At 36.5% G+C, this 23380-nt stretch overlaps 1 protein-coding gene across 1 annotated transcript in view; it reads right to left on the reverse strand.

Moving 5' to 3' along the window:
* Positions 1-23380, reverse strand: part of LOC118746579 (RNA-binding protein Musashi homolog Rbp6-like) — a 154296-nt gene that overhangs the window by 117269 nt on the left and 13647 nt on the right. Inside the window, exons 2-3 of the mRNA XM_036480422.1 lie at positions 21615-21699; positions 12000-12041 (exon numbers count right to left, since the gene is read on the reverse strand). Of these exons, the coding sequence (XP_036336315.1) occupies positions 12000-12041; positions 21615-21699 (127 nt within the window). The remainder of the gene's footprint in view (positions 1-11999; positions 12042-21614; positions 21700-23380) is intronic.

The following is a 23380-nucleotide window of genomic DNA, read 5'->3' on the forward strand; positions in this document are numbered from 1 at the left end:
GATATAAGCGATTCGAATGTCATATTTCTTCTAAATCCGTGCTGCCATTTCGCATAGTCGGCTTCTAATATTGTCCAATTTTAAATTACCTGGTATCGATAAAAAGTTTCTCATTTTACAAAATAAAATGTTATCGCACATCTACAGGCCAAGCACTTTATTTTGACCTCTCATATTTCAGAAATAAACTTGCAGGCTATGCAAATTATTTCCAAGTGAAATTCTACTAAGCTCAGTTTCAGTTCGAAGGAATTTCGCTTAAATTTAATCCCAAGTGAACTGCAGAACCTACCTGAAAGCCTTTTCAAATCCTTTCGTCCTTTAAAATTCATTTAACTTATTAAACAATTTTAATGCAGCTTATAAAATACGTGGCAACCTTCCTAGAAAAATTTCAGAAATAAAGCCTTTTCAACCCTATTACGATTGACGCGTATATTTTAGTAACTCATTTGACTTTTTTAATAATTTGAATTTTTAAACAGGTGGCATCGAACTTTAAACACCTAAAAAATATCTCTAGCGTTCAAACTAAAGATTTCTTAACACTCTTTTGTTTGACGCCAATATGTACAACCAAATTTTAATACATATACATATTTGAATTAGGTAATTGCCTTAATTGAAGTTGAGTTAGTTTTTGGAATAGATGGCAACCCTCCTAAATATATTTCAAAAATAAAGCCTTTTCAAAATCTTTTCGATGTTACCCATCTTTTACTAATTCATCCAACTTATTAAATAATTTAAATGTCACTTTATAACCATGTGGCAGCCCTCTTCAAACATTCTAGATGTTCAAACTCAGGTTTTCTTAACACCCTTTTGATTCATATTTCTAATAACTTGCGTAATTAAAAAAATTAATCAAATTCGACTTTTTAAACAGGTGGCAACCCTCTTCAAAAGAAATTTCGCGCTAAGACATTCTTAAATATCCTTCATCTGACATTGCGATACTTATTTTAATTAACCGATGAATTAAGTTGAATTTCATTTTTTAAACATGTGGCAACCCCGCTAAATATAGTTCAGAAATAAAGATTTTTTCAAACCCCATTTAATAATTAATACCCACATTTTAATAATTAATTTAATACTTTAAAAAAACTTGAAGAATATTAAGCGGTTTCCTTTAGGTAAAGTTTTGTTAACAGTCGGACTGTCCCTTGCAACAGAAAAAATCCTACCCATCAAGCACTTATGACTGGTTAAATATTCATTGAACCGCTAATAGAATGCAAAAGAATCCACCCTCCTTTGTGCTACATTTTTGGAATGCGTTGTGACCCAACACCAAAAGGAGAACTTTTCAAATCCTTTTTCCTCATAGAATTCCCAAACAATTCAGGCACTTTATCGCTGACACCTCACTTTTCACTTTCATTTATTTTATATCTTCTTTAGTTTCCTGCGTGAAGTGATTGATTGCCATTGTATAAGTCCTTACTTGCCAATCCCTTCACTTCGCTGCATTCAATGGTTGAGTATTTCATTTAATCAATGCCGCAATGCACCCAATATCGTAGGAGCGGAAACATTGCCAAAGGACGAGTGAGAGAGAAATATGAGTTGAGAGTTACTTAGAGAACAGTAGGTAGTAATAATAATATTTCATTTCGTTTGACTCATTGCTTGCATTCCAGCTCAATGCCAACGACTGGAGAATGCGTAAACTTGGGCGCGCAGCAACCCCACTGCCATCCAAGATTCCGAATTTCATTGTCGTGCAGCTCAAAGCGTGAAAATGTCACCAAACAATTGTCACAGATAGTTAGAGAGCTAGTGGAAAGAGTGAATGCGAATGGGGAGTTAAGTTGAATAGCGATGCGCTGGCGGACAAGCGAGGAACAGTTCAATTTAAAAAGTTTACCGAAGCACTAAATCAGCAGAAAAACTTAAAATTTCCATTGTTCAAACTAATACGAGCGGCGAATGGGCTTACGACATGCTTTTCACTTTTCCACATTTCACTAGCCGAAAGTGTCCGTAGGCGGCGCAAAACGAGCCAGCGCATAGCAGGCGTAAAGAAGAAGCGACCTGTAAGCTGCCTTGAAGCTGCTTTGAAATGAATGAAGGACGCTTGTTATCTACACCAGCAGCTATGAAGTTTACATATAGAGAGGGATTTTACACTTCTACCAAAAACGCCAACAGTATATATTCGTACATATGTATGTATGTATGTATCGGCATCGAAGGAATATGTAACAACATTAGTGGTTGCATGGCTTTTCGTCTGCGGAGGACTGGCCTGAGCGTTAGTGTGTTTTGTCAAATGTGGGAATGTTGAAAAATAACTTCGCATTCAAAAGTTCATCTTCAATTGAAATAAATTAATTTCCCCTTTTGTTCCATGTTACAGAGTGATCGTCTGTTCCTCGCTCCCCCCCCCCGGTGCATGAGCTTTGTTGGCCAGCGTGTAACTTTAGTGTGGCATATCATTCTTCTGGCAGCCAATGAACGTGCAACACAATCACTAACACCTAAACTTTTGCGGCACGCAACGTGCAGGCCCGAGTAGCAAATATGATTGTGTATGCGGACTGCCGCACACCTAGAAGATGCGCAAATTCAATGCAGGATTTCTATGCATACGACGAACTCGCAGCAAAAGTGTACATAGATACATACATACTCGTACAAACTGGCACATGTGACTGACTGTATGTGCCTGTGCGTCGATTGAGGCTGGCTGCCAGGCCGGGCGCTGGGTGCACATTTGAAAGTTTTCACTTTTACGAAATGTTCATAATTACACTAGAATTGCACTTTAAACTTTTCACTTTTCAACCGAGTGCCACTTGATTCCCCTTCTATTGTAGCCTATCTGAGCGTCGTGTTTTTCTCGCTGTCGCAAATACATTGCAATTTGTTTTTGTTTTGTTCTGCTTGCTTGTTTGAAGGGAGAAGGCGAGGGACCGGCTGGTGGCTGGCGGCTGGCGGCTGGTGGCAATTCATTTCAAGTCAGCTTCGATGAAAATCATCGAGCTCAACGACGATGGTGTTGATGGCAGTGATGCAAATTAATGTGCAGAAATGGAGGGATAACTGCGTTTCGTGACATTTGGATTTGGAGCCTCAAAAGTTTAGAATGTGGATTTCAGCAGACTGACCTTAAAACTTGCCATTCCCTTCATGAAAGAACAAAAAAAAAAACATTTTGAACTTTTTTTTTGAATTTTGGATTTTATTTATAGAAATGTTTGATGTATAGTCCTAAGGAGAGTCACATTTTTAACAGGTATAAGACTGAATACTATTTGTCAAAGATCTATGAAAAACCCCGTTCCATCGCTAGTTTTTTCCTACTTTTTTCTTCATCTGTATAAATAACTTAAAAATATAATAAAACGAATGCCGAAAAGTGTATTCGAGAGTCAATTGTTTTCATCGAGGCTGGGTACCCAAACTTATTGAGTTGCATACCCTTTAATGTTTAAGTCCTCGGCAGGTCCTTTGAAGGACTACGAAAATGGACTGTAATGCTCCCTACTCGGCTTCGGCGAGAACGATTGTGTCCTTAGAACAATTTAACGCATTTCTTACTTTTATTTTTAAGTTACTACTACTACTATTTACTTGAAATTGAAGAAGCATCAAAACTTTAGTAACGAAAATTTTTGCACAAGTCGCAGTTAAATCAAGAGCCGGTCTAAAAGGACGAAGTGCATATCCGAACTCGCCGACGTAAATATGTTCTAGCAAAACGAATTCCGTTCTTGTCTTTTTCTGAAAAAGTTTTTTGTGGACTTATGGTAGGGATGTCGCAAAAACGTCGATGCATCGAAAATATCGAAATTTGTCTACTTGATGTATAAATAGTCGATGTATCGATGCATCGTAGTTCATTGAACCGTCATTCCAGTTTTTTTAATTTTATAAAAAAGAGAGTTGATTTTGACCAATAAATTGAAATGACTGCAAAAAGTTCCGTTAGAAACATAATTAGCTCAGTTGCCCACGAACGCATGGAAGGACCAAGTGCAGAAGGACCTGTCTGCGCTCGTGATAACTAACTGAGGCAAATTCGCACAGCAGAGAAGCATTTGGAGAAGCGTTTTGGTCTCGGCCCAAACCGGCAAACGGTTGTAGTGCCAAATAAGAATATGGAGATACTAAGTTTAAAGTTTTTGACCTCAACAAACTGCCATATTGGAATTTTCGAATTTTTTTACCTGAGTGCATTTGGGCACAAGGGTAATTTAACTTTGTTCACATTTTGTTTGTAACAGGCAAAACGAATCGATATAGATATTGGCATATGTATACATAAATGATCAGAATTAAAAGAGAAATAGCTTAAGCGGTGAATGTCTGTCCTGCCGTCCGTCCGTCCGTCTTTGCACACGATAACTCGAGTAAAACTTGAGATATCTTAACGAAACTGGGTATGTGAACTTCTTTCGGGTTTATGACGGATGGTATTGAGAATGTTCAAAATTGGACAATAATCACGCCTAGCTCCCATATAACGGTAGTTTTCAGAAATACGAAAACTTCGATAAATCAACAATGCTTTACCTTATGATAAAATTTTGGAAAATGGGCGTGGCACCGCCCACTTATGATCTCATATATGTATCTCAGTAACCGTTCTACCAATTTGTACCAAACTCGGTGTGGTTATTGTGCTTGCCACATAAAAGCAAAACGTTGAAAATTATTGAAAGCGAACTAAAATTACGGCCATTTTTCATATAACGGTAAATTTCAGAAATGCTTGAAACGTCAATATTTCACAATTTAAGGACGCTAATTTACTCAAAATTGATGCCAAAAACAAGCCCTAAAAAATAAGTAACATTATTTGGAAAATGGGCGTGATACCGCCCACATATAATTACATAAGTTTATTTCATTATGTCTAACTGAACGTTCTGTCGAAGATGTTTAAAAAGAAGTAAAACCACCCCATCTTACCATGTAGCAGTAGTTTTCGGAAAGGTGATAAACATATATTTAATATTTCCGTCGGGTATTTAATGTTCGGCTCCGCCCGAACTTAAACTGTCTTACGTGTTTAATTCTGGGTTTGTTTTTGCAATCAGCGATCACAAAAAAAAAAACTGAGTAAAAATGTTGAAGCTAATCAGATCGATGTTGAAAATAGCGTCCGCCATATTGTCTTTTTCCAATCCGACTCTAAATTCGTAATCAGCCACCCCAAAGCCCCCTAAGTGACAAGTTTCAAGCCAAACCGATAAGATTCGCAATTTTGGCCAATTTTGATCTCTTCCTGGCCCATAGTGCATTGGAAGGAGGCCGCCACTTGGACCTAGCCTAACCTAATACCAACACTGATCCAGAGCTAAGCCCACCACTGAAGAATTTCAAGTCCATATCGAAGCTAACGGGGTTAATCTTCAATGTTATCCAAGTGTCGGCTTAATTATGTTTTTCCTTTAGCTGCCAGGTTACATGGGAGTATACGATATAACTTGCCTACATAAATAGAAAATTAATGCTACTAGATTTGTTGTGTCATTCTTAAAAAAAAAAAATCTCGGTTAATTAAGACTTCCACGCAGTGGGTGTCTTAATATATGTACATACATAATAATTATGTTTTGGCAATTTATCGGTGACCGCTAATTCAGCTTAGAGCATGCTAATCCAGTCTGCTTTGCCCAATCAGGCGACAGTAGAAAGTAATTTGCGTGCGTGCTGGTTATTTTAATTTTTGTACTTATAAATATTTTTTATTTACTACTACAAAGCTGACATTTTGCAACCTCAACGCAGCACCGAAATCAACAAATTAAATATAAGTACGTATTTAGACTTTAAAATCATCTGAAAGCGAGTGAGAGTAGCATTTTTTTTTTTTTACTTAATACACATCATTTGTATGCGCGCCTGGACTGGGTTAGCTATAATAACGTACCAACATACATACATACATAGTAGAAATGTACGTGTGTGCATACATAACTACATTTATATGTACGTATGTATGTGCGTATGTATATAAATATTAGCAGTCAAGTCTCTGTAACAAAATGTGAAAATATTCTGCGAAGAAGTGCGAAGTCAAGCAAAATGCGTAAAAGCGGTAAAAATTCAATGTCGACGCGTTGAAAAAATTAAAATGCGAATACACGGCGTTGTGCCACTTACCGTTGCTGCCGAGGAAAGGGCTTTGCAATTATTAAAAGCACGCACCCACCCAATCCCTTAGTGGCACTTTGAAAAAGATTGCACCCTTCAGTGCCTCTCTTTTTTTTCAGCGCTGTTAACTCATTGCCGTCCTGGGCTGCCTTTCTAGCCATCTTTGGCAGTGCTTACGATGCCCGCTTTATACTTCCACTCATTTTTGCTCATTTCTACAAACATACATACCTAAATAAATACAAACTAACAGCATGTCTTAACACACACCATAGCCATATATTTTCTTCTGATTCTTTTATGGCGGGCTTATTTTTCTGCTAACTTGGCTCATCTGCATTTTATGTCGCTAAGTATTATCATTTTTTTCGCATTTCATTTTATATTTTATATGCTTAAGAACTACTTTACCCATTTAAACTCATCCGCATGCGTACTTACACAAAAACGTATAGCGTAAATACCCTGCAGAACATCCGACTAGTTAGCCCAAATAGGTTCCGGACTGACTTTTTTGGATGATATCAGTTCCATCTAAGAGCCAAATTATGCCTTTTTAAATAATTGTTTTTTAGATTACACGGCTATAATAAATCCGCTCTGGCATCCTCGTTCGCGCTCCCTGGTCAGCTTGTGTGGAGCCTTGGGTCGCGGAAGAAAGCGGGCGTCTGCTTTGGAGCACGCGGCTCGCTATATAATCGAGTATTCGGTAAGCAAACCCCAACGCTAGGAGGATTGTGCGAGGGATTTTGGACCTACCACGTTAAAACCACTTCAATAACAAAGCCTAGGACGAGATCCCCCTTTTGATGACGACCCTGGGTATGCTCCTGCAATGTCCGGACCATTAATGGGGAAGGTACTTCTGCCTGGTTGATTGATGTCCTCGTAAAGACAAAATCTGACATCACCGCGATCCAGCTGTACGGCGCAAGGCAAGAATCCCATAGGGCCTTGCGACGTTAACTACAGCTGCCATTTAAAGGAGCGTACAATCCGAAGAGAAGAACAAAGAATCCAAGGATTTCTTTTATGAGCGCTTGGAGAACACATACGAGCACTGCCCCGTCATAATATATAAATCATGCTTGGCGACTTCAATGTCGGGATGGGCCAGGATGGAACTGAGGCTAATCGTCTTCGCCGGGGCCCGAAACAGAGCAGTGTGCAGTGCTAGGTTCAAGCCATAAAAATATCAACAAAGCCAAACATCGACTCGGACCACTATGTAGTTGCGCTCGCATCTGTGCAGCAAAGAATTTGCGTCCAACAATGCCAAAAAAGCTCAAAGTCGAAAAGTCACAACAGACAGCCAATGTATTCACCACTCGTCTCTCACACCTGCTCTCAGAGAGCACTTTTCAACAAAGCGACACAGCGATCAGTGGAGCCACATTACCCACTCATTACATACCGCGGCCAAAGAAGTAGTCGGATTTCAGCGAAACAGCAGGTAAGAAGAGGAGTGACAGGAAGCTGCAGAGAAAAAAGATGCCGCCTAAAGGACGACGCTGCGAAGGGGCGCAACGCGAGCTAAGTCGAACCGGTATATGGAGTTGAAGAGGGAAGCGAGACGTTGTTGCGGTAATAGGAAGAGAGAGTAGCAATTACACGGCTGAAAAGCAACAAAGCTGCTGGAGCCGACAGCCTCGAATCTGAACTATTCAAGTACGGCAACGAGGAACTGATAAGGTGCATACATCAACTTATGCAGAATATGGTCAGATGAACGCATGCCCGAGGACTGGAACTTAAATGTGCTCTGCCCAATCTACAAGAAATGCCTTGCCGCCATACGCACCCTTTTCTACGCATAAGTTACAAGGTATTATTGGGAAAATTGTGTGAAAGAATGAAGCCAACCGTTAACGAGCTCATTGAACCTTATCGGTGGGTCCGGTAAATCCACCATAGACTAGGTTTTAACTTTACGTAAAATCTTGGAAAAGACCCACGGGAAAACGATCGGCACTTCCGATCTAAGCACTTGCTGGCGTGCACCGATGACATCGCCTGGTAAAAAGAACCGCAAAGTCTGTTCTGCCTTTTCCAGGTTGGATAAGGAAGCAATGCGAATGAGAGAACAGGATGAAGTATTTTCTGTCATCAAACAAATAGTCAGCGCATACGCGTCTTGGCACCAACCTCACTGTTAACAGTTATAATTTCGAGAAAGTAGAATATTTCGTATATGGCGTAGAAGCTTAGACAATTACAACATCCGCTGAAGCAGCTCTTGGAGTATTCGACAGAGATTTTGCGGAAGATTTAGAGGCCTTTACGCTTTGATGACGGCGAGTACCGCAGACGATGCAACGGTGAGCTGTATGAACTTTACAACGACATGAACATAGAGCAGCGAATTAAAATACAGCGCCACTGCTGGCTTGGCCATGTCGTTCGAATGGACCCCCACGCTCCAGCTCCAGTATTCAACTCGGAACCCGCTGGTGATAGGAGAGGAAGACAGATCAATCTCGAAAAACACGCATCCACATAATTTACTTAAAAATGCTGTTATCTTCACCTGCCTAACCCCAAAAAGCTGTATAGTTTAATCAGCGTTTTGTTGCACATTCTCTCATTTCGATTACCGTTCGCGATTTGAGATCACCAAAAAAAAAACAGCGCTCCTGTATTCGCAAGTTTATTTTACAAAGAGCAATAGCAGTTTGGGGCGAGGACTGATCCCAACTCATTATGATAAACCTAGACTCGTATAGTAAAACGTACAAGTCTTTTTGTAGCCAGGTTAGAATTTTGAATGACCAATTTGCAATTTGCAATTTTTTTCCTGAGTATTTTTAGAAAAAGTGGGGAAAAGGGATAACATTCATATCGGAGCAAAAAATGTAGTTTGTGCACATACAATAAAATTTCAAGAGAAATAATTCGGTGGAAAAGTTTAAACCATTAGCTTTTACACGAAAGATACTTTTTAACCGCTCTTTCGGAAATACTAAATAAAAACCGTTTGGGAGGTCACTAGAGGCATGAAATGTTCTAGAAAATTACCTGCCAGAAAATTTCGCTCGGTCTGCTTACAGAAAAAATTTGTTTACAAAGAACGTAAAGGTCCATAGAAAAAAAAAACAAGTATGTCCGCTTGAAATATGCCACCATCTTTTTATGCTCTCTTTTAATAGCATTTACCTTACCGTCAAAGAAGTAATACTAGGATTTTTGGGGAAACATCGTTCTGGCAACTACGATGCTTTTGTTTCAAAAATACTAAAATCATTTGAAAAAATTGGCGTGGATATGTCCTCCAAAAACACTAGTATGTGCATACTCATCTGGCTTATTTCAGCAAGCGAAAGATGCCATTTATTACATTTGAAATAAGGCAATAGTTAAGTAATTGTATTTTATTCTATGTTAAAATAAATGCAGATACAGAGGAAACCATCATCGCAGTGTGTTCGAGGCTCCCGATTATGAAGAAGAGTGAGCAGAAGTATAGTTATAGGTAGAGCCAAGCCCCGAACTATCATCTTTGAAAATAACTAGTGTTGTAAAAGTAAAAAAGAAAGCAGGGCCATTCCATTGTGACTGCTGGAACATTTTACTCACGAATGTGATCAGTTGTGAATTATAACTAACAGCTAAAAATATGTTTTAACATAGAACGCGATAACTAATGTGGAAAATTGCTTTCACAAAAATACCAAACGATTTCTTAGTTTTTTGTAAAAATAGTTTGAATGATTGTGAGCGGTGGGACTCTGAAAAGGACTCTATTTTATCCTTGTGCACTCAGAGATGAATTTTAGCCAAAACACTTAGTCATCATGAACAATGTTTTTGTATTGTAAAATATGAATTATACGCTTTCTTTTCCAATAAAAATTAGGTTTACATAATATTCATAGAAATAAAAAAAAAATATTTAAAGTTGTGACTGGTGTCAAGTAATTATGCATAAAAAAAAGTTTCCATAGACGACAAAAATTACAACTTCTTTTCATTTTTTTAATATTTTCCAACAGTCATTAAAAAAGAGCACCCAGATAAAAAGTTGTTGCATATTTCAAGGTGACCTATTTGCCTTGCGAACTATTCCGGCAAGTAATTTCTAGAACATTTTAACCCTCTAGGGACCTCTCAAATTCCTTTTTTCAGACTTTTTTCAGCTATGAATTTAAAACCAATGTTTCACGTATTTTAAAAACGCTCGGGAAAAAAATGCAAACTTAGCTTAACCACAAAAAAAAATTTGACCTGAGAATGTGAAAATATTGGGACATTTTCCTGGCCTAATCGCCAGTTTCATCAATCAATTTTAAAATTTATCAGACTGTTAAAACTTAAAGTGACAAATTTTCCGACTTGGAATCATTCCGCCCCCAGACAATGAGCTCGAAATTATTGCACAGTGTTATCAATGTCTTCCATTTTTCACTTTTTTCCACCAATTGTATACAGTTAATTCTGAAAAGCTTATGGATTATATAATATTTATCTTACGAACCAAATAACCAAGTAAGTCTTCGTTAAAAAGATGCATTTTGTCGAACCACTTAGAAAATATGCAAGCCTCGCAGGCACCGAGATACCAACTAAATATAGTACTTTTTCGAAAGTACGTTACGTTTTGGGTAAACAGTTTTCATTTCCTCCCAAGTGTCGACGATATTCCGATTTAATTCATGGACGTGACAATGTAAATATAAACTAGTATATTCTTTTGGGTGACCCAAATAATTATCTGTTCATACAGAATTCATATTTCCTGAAAATATGTTTACGATTATTTTGCAATTAAACGATAAATAAATCGAAAATTGGACAAAAATAACACTGCACACAATTTTTCAAAAAGTTGGAGGTGATGGGAATCGGACCACCGGCATTTAATTAAGCTGGTCTAATATGAAAAAGTAGCAAGGGATTTGAAAAATTTGGTTACCATTTCTTTATCAATTTGAAGTCGACGAAGTAAGATCCCAATGAGAACGCATAATTTAGAAACACATTTTCCAAAGTTAACGGAGCGGGAAGGGGAGGGGATTTGAAGAGTTTTTGGCAGAGCCCAATGTTGAGCTGAAAATTTTTTTATGCATATAAGTATAACGTAGGTATTACATTTGGAGCGAAACCAAAAAAAAAAATAAAAAATCATTATACTTGTTTATTTTGAGCCTTAAATTCACAACTTCAAATCGATATAAAAAGTAAATGGGAACCAAATTTAACAAATGCTTTGGTATATATTCATATTTTGACCTCTTTTAATGAATGCAGTTAGTCTCATTCCCATCACTTTTTGAGTGTTGCACTCTGTAATCGATAAATTTAATCAAATGATTAATCACTGCCTTCGCTAACCGGAACACGAGTATCTAAATTTGGTTTAGGTATGGTAATACCACCAGCTTCATCTGAGTTGGGCAAGTACTCTCCAAGCTGTTTGATGCTATTATACCTGAGATTCGTTTAAAGTGCAAAACCGCGTATCAACAAAATGCAAAACCGCGTATGTGAACTTGTAGAACTTATTTTCTAGAGCGTAAAAACGCTCATATTTTAAAATGGTTCTCTTTTTTATAAAGCAATCGCATATCTGGCTAATATATTTCAGGACGAATGGATTAGGATTGAGCCAAGAGCTTACGCGGTTTTGCAGAATTACGATACGCGGTTTTGTACTTTAAACGACGATATGCAAAGCCTGCGAAGTATGCAATGCGATGAATAGTGGAAGTGGACCACTAGTTAGTTTAAACTTCTTAAATAATAACATGATCGCCAGAGCTCCAATAACCGCCCGATGGGACCCAGGTTCGATTCCTGGTCCGACCAACATTCAAAAACTTCTTTCTTCGAACGGAATTCGTTTGAATTTTACAAACATATTTAAATTGATATACATACATGAATACCCTTACCTTTGGATGCGCTCTGCGGGGAAATGCTACCTTTGGGTCGATCTGTAAATATAGAGAAAAATAGCACGAAACAATTAAGAAAGCGCGTTATGCGAAAACAATTTTAATAAATTTTCGTACAAAAATTCTAGCATGTAGTATACATATAGATATGTATATATACATATATGTGCAGTACAAATATGATAAAAGTGTTAAGGCTCTGTTGTGCATACTTGGCATTGCATGTACTGCTATACCATTTTTACGTAGAAATCAAAAACCAACAGACTTCTACGTATGTAGTGCTGTGCGTTCGATAACCGATTACACGCGAGGCTCATTTAACAGATTTCTTATGTGACAGCTCTCAAGCCATGCAAAGCATGCATAACGCAGCCTTTAGAGTAGCTGAAACAAATGGGGAAGTCTATGACTAAACATAAAATGTAAATCCCTGCCTACGTGTGTACTATTCAAACGCAGATATGTTTATGGAATTGTGCTTCTATATTTAGGCAGTCGCAAAAAAGTTTGGGTTACAATAATGTTCTGAACAGAGCTGTGTTACAAAAAATATGCTTTCGAAGCAACATTTTAAATGGCAACACTTAAGCCGCATTAAACGCGAAAATGGCAACAAAGAGCACCACAAATGGCGGTGGCTACAATTCTATTTTTTAGCGGTATTGCAGTAGGCTATGTATCTAAAAGCAAACAAGTTCTGTATAAAATTTTTATTGAAAAAAATGGCAAAAAGAGAGTGAAAAAATTATAAAATAAACCTGATGAGAGGAGAAGTCATAAGATGGGGGCAGATGATACCAACAATTCTTTTGACTTTCTCTATTAAGTATTATTTATTCTATGCATATCACGCGTAGCTCTGTGTTCAAGGCGACAATGCATTGGCAACATTTTAACACAAATTTTTTCTAGCAATCCATCCACCCCAATCAGTGGCAGATTTACCGTAAAGGCAACATAGGCAGGTGCCTAGGGCGACAAAATTTAGGGTCGGCAAAAGTTTAGTTCGAAAAAAATAATAATAATTGCAAGTTAGCTGCACTGAAAGTAGAATTTGTGTTTGTACATTTTAAGACATAAATTTGAGATTCAATTATGCAATCAGAAAATAGGACAACACTGTTGGGCATTTTTGATATTATTTTAATGATAATTTTTAATTAATAACTTATCTAGTGAAAAAACTTTGTTGATGATGGCTTTCTTCAAAAGTTGAAAACCTTTACTCAAGGAAAATACCACTTTTTCATCTTAAAAATTTTAAAAAAAAGTATAGTAAATAACATAAATTTGAATATTACTGTTTATTGCTAATCGTTTAAAAACTGGTACTTTTTAATCAAAATATTTTTTTTTTTCGGAAAAAGGTCGGCAAATTCTGAATTGCCTGGGTGCGAAAAATATTCAAATCCGCCGCTGACCCCAATCATTGGCAGATTTGCACATACATATTTTGTGGAAAATGTTTCATTAGAATATGTCCACATACAAGCTAGGGTGGCCAGATGCGCTGATTTAATCAGTACATGTGCTGATTTTTTTCTATTGCACTGATTTTTACGAGCCCGAAATCAGTACGCAAAATGTACTGATTTATTAAGTTTGTACTGATTTTGTACTGATTTTTACATTTAATAAATACTTTTGTAAATTGGTGTAACTGACATTTACTTGAGGTTTACATGTTCAAAACAATGGTTTTTGACAACTCATACGTGTGAGCAGATTGAAAGCATTAATTAAACTTGAACCATTATTAAAACAGTGTCAGCTTGCAATTGCTTCGTTCCCTAGGATTTCGCAAAATCACAAACTGTTTGGATTCAACCCAACCCGATTTGCAATCACAATTTTCAAAACCTGTCAATACATTTTATTACTATTTTCCTGAGCACAACTGTACATACATACGTAATACCTTTGACTTGTTTTAAAGAAATGAATTTTTATATTGTTATATTGTTAATAATAAAAAATACGCTTCAAAATGAGCTGATTTTAATGGGTTTGTACTGATTTTTGATCCCAACTGTACTGATTATGTCACTATAATATCTGGCCACCCTAATGTAAGTCCGGAGTATGTACAAGTTATGTGCGTCGATTGGCGTTTGTCGGGCAACAAATCGTAAAGGAATATCGTAAGGGAATATTTTTTCCACCAACATCACCGTGTAATGTAAAAGGCGCATAAATGCCTCAGGGACTATTTTAGGTGCAGTAATTGTGACAATAGTCATATGATGCATTTTGCAAATGATGTGGGATAAGGGCTGTAAGCGGATGTCAAATTTTTGAGAAATAATTGAAAAAGTACATAAAGAAACCATTAAAACAGTTTCTTATTCGAGAACACTATAACTAAGAGCCTTAAAAAAATATTTTCAAATGCAGTTATTAAATAAAACAAGTGGCAAATAAAATAATCTCTGTTTACAAAACTACCCAGTCATGGGACGAGCTTAAAGTACACTCGTTTGTCAAAATTTTTTTTTGGTTAATAAATAATTTTTCGAACTAGTTCGCACAATTCAACTTTAGCTATTTTTAATTTTGTATTATACATTGAAAATAGAATAAAATAGTTTTTATATGTTATGGAGTCGATCACGTCGACAAAGATGTTTAACCTGCAGTTAGTGTTAACCAGACATTGAGAAACTGGCCCTACTGCAAAAAACTGATTTTTTTTTTTTAAGGAGATACTACTAAACGGAACTTCTTCGCAGTAATACATAGTTTTTTGCCAAAAAGATAAAGACGAAGTACCGTACCGCGCCTGTTAGAGCACGCCTTATCTTAAAAGTTATCTGTCTTCGCACTTAAATTTAAAGGTGTGTTTCTACGAACATCATCGACAGAAGCCAACATTTAAGGAAATAATAAACTCTACCCAAATTCACTTTAAAATTTACAAGGTGTGAGTCTTCTAAAAATACGAATTAGCACAAAAAGAATCAAATCTACTTAGTGTAATTCACAGCATTAGGGTCAGAGAAAAAGATATGCATTCGTCCTTCGGGCAGTTTTAACCAGTAACGTCATTAAAAATAATTAAAAATCATAAAATTTCAATTATTATTATTTTTCTTTTTTTGTTGTTGTTGTTACTTGTGCATACCAATTTCCATTCACTCTGACACGCTGCAAGCAACTACCCTGGCGCGGCATTGCGTGATGTTGCATAAATGATCGAGGTGCTGCTGCTGCCAATTGTCGACTTCAAGTTGGGATGTGATGATTGCGAGTAATAAAATCAATGCGGTGGCAATGCTAATCGGTGCTAAAAATCTTGTTCAACGGAAAAAGTTGAAAATGAAATTAAATGAAATGAACCAATAGCAAATAAAATGGCCATACATACACTAAGGGAAGGGGGAGGATGAATGGATGCTTCGAAAAAATCTATTAAATTGCTGCAAAAATGTGCAAAATGAAAAATGTTGCGGGGAAAGTGAAATGATTTCACAGCAATGAAACGAACTCTGAATGGAAATATTGCACAACTGAAAAATCGGAGAGAATGAGCAGTTGTTGACGAATGGGACGTGAGCTGTGTGTTGTGCACGCGATACAGAGGCAATGGTGACTGTACAGAAGAACGCTGACAGGTAAAGCGCCGAAATTCAGCAGCAAGCTCGACGATTATTTCCTGTCGGATACGGGCGGTGGGGAAATCGATTTCGAGATTAAAGCTAAAACTAATCAGCGTTGAGTGGACGCAATACACACACTAACGAACGTGCAAGCACATACATAGATATATACGAGCATATGTATACACATGCATACGTACATATATACACATAAATATGTACTATATCTAGAATTAAGAATACAGGGGAACAGGCGTAAAGTAAGTGAGTTGGCAGAAATCTGTTAGCCTAGAGAGCAGCATTGCTCGGCTGGAAGTTCCGCGCGAAAATCAGCCGACCAGTGACATGGTCAGATGACCACAATGCAAAGCGAATGACCAAAAATTACACTGATAAAAAGTTATAGCACAATAATATTTCTTTCAAAATTTAAAAATTTCAAAAATTTTTATTTATGGGTGCTAATACATGCAGCGTAGAGATTATTATAAATGCTATTTTTTTTATATACTAATGGTTGGAAAAATGATGCAGGGTCTCGCTGCAGCAGCATTAGTGGTAAGTTTAATGCCATGTCGACAACTATACTCCACTAAAAGTAACACGATAGTTGTAAAATATGGGCGCTGGTCTCACATTCATACAAATGGGGGAATCATCATACAAAAAATCACTGCAAATTTACGTGAATGGGAACTGAGCTGAAACAGATTATGCCAAAATATACTCGTTGTCCGATTATGAGCCGTAGGACATCAGCAGACCATATGTTTGTACGAAAGCGAGGTTATCATTGTCAGATGGCCAGGAAACGAAGGTATGGTATCTTATTGGAAATAGTGAATAACGAGCAGGAGGTGGGGCTCCCGCTACCATTTTGGTGGAGCAGAGCTCAAATTATAAGCAGTGCAATGAGTGTGTCCTACGAAGAACCTGAACCACATATACTGCATACACAGACAATTTGCTGTATATATATGACTTCAGGAACAAGCCCTCCACTTCTATACTCAGGGTTGAGACTCATTTGATGGAGGAAACGCCTAATGGTCATATTCTCTTCTCTTTTTTCTGACTTAAAGCTCAGTTAAGCATTTGCACATACAAAAATAGGCGTTTGGAACATATTCGTATTTATACTTAACTCAACGCATAGATATCTTCCCATTAAAAATTACATATATTTTTCGGCTCTTATTTCTCCTTCCCTCGCTCTCACAACCAAGCCGTGTGTCACTTTTATCGAATTGGCCTAGTTAAAAGCACACACCACTTTTTTGTTGTGCCGGTGTTATGAATGGTATTTAACACAGATAATACATTGGAAAAGATGAGAGAGAATTAATCCCATTTGAGAAATAACTTATTTTCGTAATATAATTTTACCGAAAAACTCTTATTTTGTTGTTCTTTCCAAAAATAGAAGTTTTTCCATATGTGTGCCAGTCAACCGATTTCTTGGCTTGGTTATTGTGGCCCATGCTTTCGAAAACAATCGGCCGTTTGTTGTTATTTATACAGCTAGGAACGTTAAAAATACTTAAAAAAAAACTATTTAAATACAAAATACAAGTACATTACAAGTAAATTAAACAATTGTATTTGAAATACTTAACATCTCTGCCTACAACAAAGCTAATGCAGTTTTCAGCACCTTCCATACACTTCCTCCCCTTTCGTAGACCTTTTTCTTCTTTGACCGATGATAAAAAAATAAGAATCAAAGCAAAAAATCAAAGCAGAGTAAAATCAAAGAACTTCTAAGAGCGAAAAGAAGGCGGAGGCGGTCTTGGCGGCGACCTCAATGCGGATCAGTGAACTGCGGTCGCCGAGTGCAAGAAAAGAAATGTCAACTGGGTCTGTTTTTTTATACGATTCTGATGCGGCAGGTTAATGGCATGCACATACGCACAAATGGCGGATACAAAATCGGATAATACATATGTATGTACATATATAGACAGCAAGAAGAAGAAGCTGCGTGTTCCCAGCAGTCGTAGCCATCTCCTTGGCTACTTCTGGAGTGGAGGTTTTTGAACCTTGGGCCTAAAATTGTACTGAAATCTGCATATGTTTTACATTCGATTTCCTAGTAGCTAGATGCCGTAAACTAGAATAATTTTATATTAGGCATTAACTTTTCTTCAGACAAGATGTGAAGATGGCGCTTAAATTTTCAATGCTGGGCTACGTTGAATATTTTATTTTATTTTTTTAAGAAATTTTTTTTTTGTTATCAACTCTTTGTACCCTATTCTGTTTCTTCTTTGTTAGTCTCCCCTACCTTCAGTCTTGCCTGCTAATGTTTTCAGGGCGAAGAATAATAGAGTTACCCTGTACGTCTGTACTAAACATTAGTTTTCTTTTCGAACAGTTGGGCCGTGTATACTTTGGATTATGTCGACTTTGGCACCGTCACGCGGTTTTCCTTGGCATTCAAGCAGCCATAAAGCACAGGAAAAAACTACGAAGAAAAATTTGCCTTAGCACCAGGTTTCGATGCGAGTATTTTTTCAATACATATTCATCACTTGGTTCGAATTTGTCGATACCAAAATTAATTGGTATCGCACGAAAAGTATCGAGTATATAATTGTATTTAATCGCTTCGTTTCATCAGTATGTATGACGTAGAGTAGATGAGGCATTGCGAACAAGAAATGTGGAATCAACGTTGTAGTTGAGTGTGAAATCAAAAAATAAAATGCCTCAATTTACGATTGAGTTTTTCTCGCGGTGCACCCCATTGCTATCTATTTGCCAACCCTGTTAAACGAACCGTAATGGAAAATGAATGAAAACTGTAAATAATTGGAAATGTTTTGCCAATGTTGATGCTGCTTTAGTATAGTAGATATTACTGATTACTGTACCATAGAGTATGTACATACATATATTCATACATATACTTATGTATAAGATCGATAGGCATACCTAGAAATAGTGAGAAAAATGTGCACTTTAAAGTGGAAATGGCATGAAATCTCACTGCCGCATCGCTATTTTCGCAGTAGCAGAAAGGCATTAAATAAAATAGCCAAGCGCAAAATTTCAAACAAACGGAAATTGAACATCAGAAGTCGGACTGGCTGGCATAGAATTGGGCCAGGTGGAGTGTGTCGCACTTGGTGATACCAGACCAGAGCGGCTGTTGCCACATATCACTGAATTTGTTCGCGACTGCGTCAGTTCTGTGTAATTAAGTTAATGCAACTGAATTTCGAATTTGTGACAAGCAAAAGGAGTACTGAAATACTTGTACATTTGAAACGAAGAGAAAGCAAAGGCAGGCAATAGCAACAGTGGGCTAGAGATTTCATAACACTGCACTCATATACACACACACATAATGCAGCGAGTTAACAATATGCCATGGATTCATAATAGGGGCACTTTTTTCCGTTTTATTTTGGCTTTGCTAATCAAAATTATCGAATTCTCTAATAAAAGCAACTGCTCAACAAAGCCTTTGATTTTTTGTAGCGCATGCCATAAACTTCATTATCAACTATCGTTTGTGCCCCAAACGGTAAAACGCTACAAAGCTTCGATACTGCACGTTTATTATCTGACAAAGCGTTAAAAGGTCCAACGTCAAAAACACAAACAATAAAGGAGCAACCTTCTTATTTACATACATATTTAGTTTCTAACGAATCCTTGTACAAACATATTTGCATAGTACTAATTTTCGTATGCCAGAGTTGCCACCCGGAAGTATGTATATTTCCGAACAAATTTTCAGTATAGAGAAATTTTTTATCTATATTATTTTAACTTAGCTTGAAGCCATGTAAAATAAATTTGTAATTAATCGAAATGTTAAATGTTCTTTATGCCAGGATTTCAATTCTAGATTCAGCATCTTTAATGTGCCTAACTCCCTTTTCAAAGTAAATAAATTTGTATTGTTTAATCCCACCCTACAGGAAATTAATAACTAATTGAAACTCTCACTTTTTCTCCAGCAACGAACTGATTTACTTAACGTGGCGTTGTCCTAGAAAGCGGTGAATTATCCGTCTCTGCATTTGATTTCAAATACTTCAAAATGCATTTCGCTTAAAGAACTTCAAAGTCAGTATGTTTCATTTGAATACGCTATCGTTCTGCACTTCACAGATCCTTTTTCATATTTCCAAGATACAAATTGTGTCTTTGAGTAAAAATGCTCACTGCAGCTGTTAACCGACTTCAAAAAAGGAGGAGGTCATTAATTTGTCAGTTTTTTTTTTTAATGTATTTTACGGCATAACTTCGGATCACGTTAACCGATTTCTATAATTATTTCAAAGAAAGGTGGTACTTTATAGGTGTTTCGGTTTCGTTTTTTGCTTGAAAATTACTTGTTTCAAAATAGTTTTCCAATTATTTGATTTAAAAAAACACTTACTTCCGTCAGGACAATGAATGACTGAAGAGAGTCATAGCACATAAAAATCAGCTGGTAAATTTTGTTCCATAGGTAAAGTCTTTTAGACCCTGAATTAACAAAACTTTTATGATTCGGCACAATGATAAAAAAGGTTGACTTCCCTCTGTCAGGGTACAATTTTGATCAATAATGCGGATCAACGTTGCCGTTTGTCTATGCTATAATTTGCAGCTCTCACTCTGCCTATTTTCATTGACGACACTTAACGAATTGCAGAAATGGCGCTAAATCCAAATATTGAGTAAATTTTGGAACACCCTATATATACTATCTATATGTAAGTACATGAGAAGGCATCATAGTCGCTTGCATCGCTTTCATCTGTCCTAGTAGTCGTTGTAATTAAAATTGTTTGCAAACAATTTTGTAACACGGTAGCGTACATGCTGTTTGCCCCACGCCATTGTCATTGCCTAAAACTATGGGCCTACTATTGCAACATTCGCTTTATCTGGCGATAGAATTTAATGTTGCTTTTCCCACCGGCTCTGGTTTGATCCATTTTCTACTTATATTTACTTTTTATCAGAGACCCGTGATCAAGCAATTTTAGTGAATGCGCAAATATATTATTTTGTTGTTATTGAGAAGAAAACTCATATTTGGAAAACTTTATTCCAGTTTTAAAATACGTCGGTGTGCATTTGAAATTTTGCATGCAAATGCCATGTAAAAAAAATCAGGTCTCACTAAAAATGTTATAACCAGGACCGAAGAAAATAAGCAAGAAAAAATCCATTTTAAGCGCTTAGATAAGCACTAAAACATTGGTCAATATGCTTGCAAATATGCTCGCAAAACAACAAAAAATAAATACACCAATGCTTCCCGTAGAGACAATCCATTGGTTTTAAGTTTTTATATTCAAGCAGAAATGAAATCGAATTTACGAGTTAATAAAAACTAAATCTGTTTTTTTGTTTTATTATTATTTTCAAACATTTGTTTAGTTCGAAGAATACAAAAAGCCTAAGAAATGGTCAAGAAAAATTTATAGATCCCAATTTCTTAAGCTGTGGGGCGCTTAAGCTTAAGCGCGCTTCCACTCCGCTGCACCTGGGTTCAAACCTTGGTCAAAGCAACATCGCAAAAAATATAGAAAAACGGTTTTTTCTTAACAGCGGTCGTCCCTCGGCAGGCAATGGCAAACCTCCGAGTGTATTTCTGCCATGAGGTCCCTCCGCTTTGTGTGACAACACCAAGGCGCACGCCACAGCTCGGAGGAGAATCTCGGCCAAACACTAACATACATATGTGTAAGCGCCAATCTATTATTATTATTAATTTCTTAAGAAGTACGAAGTTGTTAAGAAATTTGCTACGTTTTCCACCATGGTTTGCTAAAATTTATTTGTGAAGAGTACAAGGCACCCTTGTTTTAAACAGAAATCCACATATGCCCGATCCATTATTTCGTAAGGAAAAATTTGATACAAAAAACGCAATTTCAAACAAAACAATTTTAAAAAACATTCTGGGCAGTGTGGTCAATAGTGTCTACAGTCGATAGTTCTCTAGTATAAAATATGTATAATTAGTATGTAAGTATGTAGGTATCTGATCAAAGTAATAGTTTACCTTTTTACCGTCTAGTTCGTGTGTACCTTGTGTTAGAACCTTGTCAACGCTGGCTGGATCACTGAATGTTATGAAGCCGAAACCTCTGAAAGTGAAAGAAAAAACTACAATTAAATTTACTAGATTTTTTAAATTTATAACATACAAATAGATCTCAAAATTTAAGTGCAATAAATACATGACAAAAGTTTTGAAGTACCAAATTTTTTTCAATCTATCTATGTAGATTAGACCACTTCAAAAACATAAATAAAAAATACTGTAATGCCCCCGCAATCGGACCCAGATTTTAGTATTTGACATAGTAATGATCTTCCATAAATCTCCCCTCTCTGCAATAATTCTAAGAGGTTGCGCATCGAGTGTTTATTTTTTCCATAGGAATAACACGTAATATTTAAAATGAGTTATTCTCTTTTGAGGTCAATATATTTTTCTTGGATCGATCACAACGTCGGAAACTTTAAGAATACATTGATTACATGCAATTTAAGTGTTATGGAGGCTCATATTCTTTAAATTCCCGTTGTCTTGTTTATCGCTTGGTACGGGGTATTTAGATTTTTTACAGTAATTTCCAACAGTTTTCAATGGTAGGTAATTAAATGAGGAAGGATTACTATCTCCCAGCTATGTTAACATTTTTATTCCCGCTTTGTCAAAATATTTCACTACTTCTCCCAAAAAAAAGTTACATTTATAGTCTCTCATAAAAACGAAAGTTACGGTTGATTTCAAGAAAAACCTTAACCAGCCGGATGGCTCCCAGTACGTTAACAGATAAAAAATGAAGATTTGGAATTTGAGATAACAATATAAAGAAGGGAACTGCCACCCAGTTTGAGGATGTGAATGATATTTTATAATATGGCATTTATCAGTGAATCATCCGTCAAAAATTGTGAATATAAGCAAAAAATACGCAGTCGTCTATACTTTTTCTTCAGATAAGTAAAGAAATATCGTCTAGAATCGAAAATAAGTGGCAACCTTACATTATTATCCTAAGGTATAACATTTTACATATAGGGAAGTCATTGTTTAAGCACCTTCTCTTGGCACCCGTGAATAGTAATATTTTACCTTTTTTTCTAAACAAAAAATTAGACAAATATTCGATTCAAAACAAATGGCAACCCTACTTAAAATATTTATTGAATTAGGGACATTTAAAATATCTTCCATTTGATACCCATATTATGATATTTTAATTAATTTGTAACTTATATGAATCTTTTCGGTTATAGTGCCTATTCAGATAACCTTAAAATCCATAACATTATCTATATACAAAATTGCATCAAAATCGTTATAGCCGTTTTCGAGAACCCTATAGATATATACAACATACATATATACAAGAATTGCTCGTTTGATGCAATATAAGAAAATAATAACGGTATTTTTGGAATTTTGGGGAATTTTTAAAAAATGGGCGTGGCACTGCCCACTTACGCCTACATGAGTGTATCTCGGTAACCGGTTCATCAATATCTACCAAACTCGACAAATTTATCACCCTTGGCGCCGGAAAGCGATATCTTTTACTTGCGCCGGGTATAAAAAGTTCGGTCTCGCCCGAACTTATACAGTTTATTTTAAAGATTGAAAATTTGAAAAGGACAATCAAGTGTTGCTTGATATTCTCAAATAATAGAGATATGCGCTGATCGTTTCATTTTTTTTAAATATTCGTTATTCTGCATTTGAGAAGAATTGTTTTTAATCTTTTCAATAACACCAATGCCTTCCCGTAGAAGCAAACC

Source organism: Rhagoletis pomonella, unplaced genomic scaffold, assembly GCF_013731165.1.
Source record: "Rhagoletis pomonella isolate Grant_MI unplaced genomic scaffold, Rhpom_1.0 Rhpom_scaffold_00010, whole genome shotgun sequence".
In the NCBI taxonomy this organism is placed as follows: Eukaryota; Metazoa; Arthropoda; class Insecta; order Diptera; family Tephritidae; genus Rhagoletis; species Rhagoletis pomonella.